The 5,542-nt window shown below is 49.1% G+C and overlaps 1 protein-coding gene across 1 annotated transcript; it reads right to left on the bottom strand.

Annotated features, from left to right (window-relative positions):
* Nucleotides 1-390: 390 nt before the first annotated feature.
* Nucleotides 391-3,891, bottom strand: LOC130263989 (keratin, type I cytoskeletal 14-like). The gene is made up of 8 exons (XM_056511864.1): nt 3,448-3,891; nt 2,608-2,690; nt 2,262-2,418; nt 1,909-2,070; nt 1,622-1,747; nt 1,306-1,532; nt 1,059-1,147; nt 391-642 (listed from the first exon to the last, which is right to left on the bottom strand). Exons 1-8 carry the CDS (start codon nt 3,889-3,891, stop codon nt 623-625), a joined length of 1,308 nt encoding a protein of 435 aa, XP_056367839.1. The 3' UTR covers nt 391-622.
* Nucleotides 3,892-5,542: the final 1,651 nt, after the last annotated feature.

Raw genomic sequence — 5,542 nt, 5'->3', positions numbered from 1 at the left:
CCCTTTGTGACCATTAAAAAACAAAATGGTAAATTATTTTTAACGTCTCAGGAAGGAGAAAAATTGTGTCAAGAACTGCCAACAAGATTTCTATTTTCAACCTTCTACCTCTTGCTTGTGAAGAGAGAGTTCTGCAGCCTCACCCAGCAGTTGCCCTAGGCAGAGGCTGGCTGTTGTCCCACCTCACACAGCCATGGTCACACTTCTGATATTTGCTTTCACTCAGTGGATTTATCCCAGCACTGTGTCCATTTTCCCAGTGCAAAATGGACTGTCCTGGGACCAAGTACCCCACACGACTGCACAGCCCGTGTTTGGTGGATGATCTGGGTAAGTACCCACACGAGGTTGGTTAAATTTATTTTCTCAGACATGTTGTGATTTGCACTGCAGATGTAAAGGTTTATTAGAGCAGAGTTACCAGCAGAGTGTGAGCCCTTTAATGCAGAATGAGTTGCCAAAGACAAGTTGAGTAAGCCAAGCATTGGAGGGCAGGGGAAGGGCTGCCTGGGCAGGTGACCAGGCTGCTCCTCCCAGCCCTTCGTGCTGCAGAAACTCTCGGGTCTCGCCGCCCATGCTCGGTGCATCTCAGCTGGACGGTGCCAGGGTCTCTCCTGCTGCTCTAGCACACTCTTGATTGCCCTGTGAGAACACAGAGCAAATCACTGCCTTGAGGGGAAGTCTGAGCATTCCTGCTGAGGGGAATTCTCAGAGCTGACAGTGTCAGCAGCAGAGGCACAGAGGCTCCATGCCCAGCAGCACCCTGGGTGCTTTCTCAGAACTGTATTTTTTAATTATCCCAGTCAGCAAAAAGTATTTCCCATCCCATAAAGTTTATAAACAGTATTTTATATTTAGGCAGAGATAAGATCAATAGTTGCTGTATTTTAACTCCTGATTCTGCTGCAACAGTGTACTGAGGTTTCTCACTCCCGGGCTAACAAACCTCAGAATCTTTCCCAACCCAAACTGCAAATCTTTTTCTGACCAAATACATTGCAGCCACTGGGGCAGATGTAGCCCACTAATAATCACATGCTGACAAAGTGTCGACTTACCTGACATGTCCCCACACTGGGAATGAGAGTAGGAAGCAGAATATGACTGGGAGGATTTTCCACCTCCTTGGAAAGCTCCTTGGGAGGCACTGTAAAAAAAATAAAGAGAGAATTCATCAGAAATTACTAACATTGAATATTCAGTTGAAAGATATGTTGATATAGCTTCAGGGACAAAAAGTCTCTATTGGTAAATAAATACATGAGGATTTCTTTGTACTCCCTTGCTATAATATGAAATACATACACAAGATCCTGCTGCCCCTCCTGCAGCAGGGCCCGGTACTGCTGGATCTCCTGCTCCAGGCGGGTTTTTATACCCAGGAGCATCTTGTACTCCTGGCTCTGACCCTCCATCTCACAGCGGATGCTGCCCAGCTCCTCCTCCACAGAGTTGACCTGTGCCTGGATTTGCTGGAGCAGGAAGCTGTAGCGAGACTCAGTTTCTGCCAGGGAGTTTTCCAGAGAGCTTTTCTAAAAGGCAAACACAGAGTTGAGGAGCAGAGTTCCCCGGCTCCCTGCCCGTGCCAGGGAGGGAAGGGCCGCAGATGCTGCCCACGTACCGTGCTGAGCTGAGCCTGCAGCTCGATCTCCAGGTTCTGCATCTCGCGCCTCAGCTCGCTGAGCTGGTGGCTGCTGGTCTGGATGTCCTGGCTGCTGGAAGTGACCTGCTGATTGACTTCTTGGATCTGCAGAGTCAAACCCCAGAGACACTTTCTGAGCCACAGGGAGCAGATTTGCTGAGTGAGTACTCACATCTCCAGGGAGCCTCTCCCTTTCAGCCAGCCCTGGGACCAGGGTGTCTGGGCTGTCCCTGCACAGGAGATCCACTCTGGGCATTGCTACGTACCTTGACCTCATACCACTGCTCCACCTCCCTGCGGTTCTTCTCAATGATCTGCTCATATTCATCTCTCAGGTCATTCAGGATCTTTGTCAAGTCTTCTCCAGGGGCAGCATTGACCTCCACGCTCACATCGCCACCAGTTTGGGACTGGAGCTGCCTTATTTCCTGCAGGGAGTCCAGAGAGAGACACAAGAGCACACACAGGTCATTTGTTGGGCTGGGAAAAAGCAGCACCATGGTACAAAGGAACGACAATCCCATGGCATCGGGTAAAACTGACTTGCTATGTGATGGTGGGAACTGTGAAGAATTGATGGATTATGTCTCTGGCTGTGCTATTTATCATTGGATTGTACCTCCTCATGGTTTCTCTTCAGAGCAATCAGCTCATCCTTCAAGGACTCCAGCTCGGATTCCAGTGAAGATCTGACTAGAGTCAGGTCATCCATGAGATTTCTCAGGCCATTGATGTCAGCCTCCACGGTCTGACGGATGACCAGCTCATTCTCATACCTGTGTCACACATACAGAGACAGAAATGGGGAAATGATATGCTGACAGTCAATAGCACACATCCTTCTAAGATCCATATTCCAGTAAAACAGGATGACTCAGTAATAGCACCTAGAGCAGTCCTCCCTTGTGTTCTTACATGATGAGAGGGCTTTGACAGCCATGCAAGGTTCACAGGGAGGTACTCACTTCATTCGGAAGTCATCGGCAGTCATCTTGCTGTTATCAATGTCTAGAAGCATTCTGTTGTTGTCCACAGTGGCAGAAATAATCTGCAAAAGAGGAAGGGGGAAGGTGGACAGGAGTCTTTCTGTGTCTAGATTTCCAGAACCAGCAGGAAAGAAGGCTCTAAGCTTTGGTAGGGTGTCATTGTGTCTTAAAATTATTTCTTGCAGTAGTGCAGGGGCAATATGTATAGGTAATGATCCAGATTTACATTTCAGGGAAGCTTGTGCTATCACAGACCATCCAGACAAATCCATGCTCTTCCTTTTCTCAAGTTAGAGATAGCCCCATGTGTCCCCAAGAGTGCTTGCAGCCCCTTCCATATAATGTACTTCTTCATGCTGCCTGTGTGACCTGATTGTAAGGGAAGACCTCAGTCCTTCCACTGGTGTCTGTAGGAGTGCGAAGGGACAAAGGGAGCTCAGATCCTGCCAGCCAGGTGCTTTGGCTTTGCTCTCCATGCAGCTGATGTGGGTGGGAGCAGGGGAAGCACTGCAGAGCACACAGGGCTGGTTTGGAGGCACCTGCACAGCGTGGGATGTCCATTGTGCGAGCCAGCGTGTCTGTGGCTGCTGCAGCTCCCGGTGCCTCGGGCTGGGCCCTGGTGCCCCTGGGCTGCTCTGGGCTTTGCTCACCCAGGGGATGGGAGTGCAGCTCTGCACGTTTGTGCCTGCAGCACCACCAGCACGGTAGAGCCGAGTGCTGGGGACGAGGGAGGAGGAAGAAGCAAAGAGGAAGGAGGAAGGGCTTGCAGGAGAGGAGAGCATGTGCAAGATGGAGCCACGTGTGCCGGGAGGATCGTACCTGATTTTGGAGTTGCTCGATGGTCTGGTAGTAGGAGCTGTAGTCCTTGGAAACGCTGGGAGCTTGTTTCCTGTACCACTCGCGGATGTGGTGCTCGAGCTGAGCGTTCTCCTCCTCCAGCCTTCGCACCTTCTCCAGGTAAGAGGCCAGGCGGTCGTTGAGGTTCTGCATGGTGACCTTCTCATTGCCGCTGAGCAGCAGGTCCCCCCCGGGGCCGCAGCTGCCCGCGAAGCCCCCGCCGAAGCCCCCGGCCAGGCCGCCCATGCTCAGGCCGCCGCCGTAGCCCCCGCACGCTGCCCCGCCGTAGCCGCCGCCGATCACGGAGGACGCGTAGCGCCGGCAGGACACGGAGGAGCTGCGGCCGCTGCTGCCGCCGCAGGCGCCGCCAGCTCCTCCTCCGCTCCGGTACGAGGTGCTGGATGTTCTCTTGATGCTGCAGCTCATGGTGAAGAAGGGATCAGCTCTCCAGATGCAAAGCTCTGCTCAGCGAGATACAGGCAATCGAAGTGCTGCGGGCCGTGCTTGCTGCTGGCTATTTATACCTGCCCGGGTGGGTGTCACCTGCCAGGCAGTCCAGCTTCCCATGGCCTTTGCCAGCCATAATGCTCATGCCAAAAATGATGTGCTAAGGGGAATTTTGTCTGAGGTAAGTAAAAGGCATTACCATTCAGTGCAAATATGTCTCAGTTGGTTCACACCTAGCTGCACTATAATTTTATGTGGGTGGTGCCTTGTTGGATATTTTGTTGGACAATGTAATATCTCTCCGTTTCTGTTAATCTGGCAATATCTTGCTGGTAACGGCAGCTAATGAGTCTCTTCTTATTGTCCGTGTCCATCATTTTTTTATGTTTTAAAACTCAGTAGCTCATCTTTGGTCTTCCACTTGAGATCACAGACATGATTCGTAACACCAGCAGCTTCTAAGGGAGTCTTCATTCATTGATTTATTACAAATTTACATCAGCTTTATAGAACTTTAATGCATCATAATAACATTTTTTATAACTGTATACCCGTGTCTGTTACAGAAGAAAACTTGTCTCTGAATTTTTCACTCTGTATTGAACAAGGTCCTGCTGGCATTCAGCCTTCTCTGAACATGCAGCACGTGGATCACAGTTTTTTTTCTTTTTGAAGAAAACTCTGTGTAAACAGCCACAAAAGTAATATTGTGCAAGGGGAAAGATATTAAATACTTTCCTATCAAAGATCTCCTAATTTTATTGTAATGGTTTTAAATGGACTCAGAAGAAATTGAGAGGAGAAATATTTTACTTTGCGTATTTCAATAACTCTATTTAAATAGCAATTTATCAGAATACATCCTTGAATTATATAATACAATGAAAAAATAAGTTTGATTAACAGAGCCAAAGATTAGATCTGAAAAAATATCATCATTCCCTGAGCTCATTACAGTGTAGGGTGTTTTGCAACCATGACAGAACACCTTGCACCACCCAACAGGGAGTCAGAAATACTTGTGTACTTTTTTCCACTGCCACTGTGCAATAGGGAATGGCAGTGAGTTGCTTTTTCCATCTTTACTAATCAAGCTCCTGTGAAACTGAGAAAAGCCTTGAACAGAAACAAATTTTTTGATTTCCAGCTGTGCATTAAATATCAGCATTGCAGCTCCTACGGAAGAGTCACTGCACTGTGCAAAGGCAGCACAAGGAGCTGCTGGGACCTGCTGTGAATTGCCACCTCAAAATCAGCTTATCCCCAGAGAGGGAGGATGGATTCAACCTAGAGGTGTTTTAGAAGGTTCCATATTACAGAAGAAATGAGCCCACTCCTCTCTCTGGCTGCAGTTGTGCAGGTTTGTTCACCCTTGGTTACTCTGGTGCCACCATTGCTGCTGGCTCTGCCCTGGGCCAGCACTTCCTACTCTGGACACGGGGGAAGCTTCTGGCAGCTTCTCACAGAAATCCCCCTGTGTCCCCTGCTACCCACACTTTCCTACACAAACCCAATACTGTGCCTTATAGATGTAAATGATCTTGGAAATCCTTCTTTCCCTCCACCTGCGTCTCTCAGTAGCTGCTGTCTTCATTCTGTTTTAACCCCTTCTGGATTTCACTGTATGATG

The sequence above is a fragment of the Oenanthe melanoleuca genome, chromosome 27, assembly GCF_029582105.1.
Source record: "Oenanthe melanoleuca isolate GR-GAL-2019-014 chromosome 27, OMel1.0, whole genome shotgun sequence".
NCBI classification, from domain to species: Eukaryota; Metazoa; Chordata; class Aves; order Passeriformes; family Muscicapidae; genus Oenanthe; species Oenanthe melanoleuca.
The sequence above is the reverse complement of the archived record's forward strand: the minus strand, read 5'-3'. Positions and strand labels throughout refer to the sequence as shown.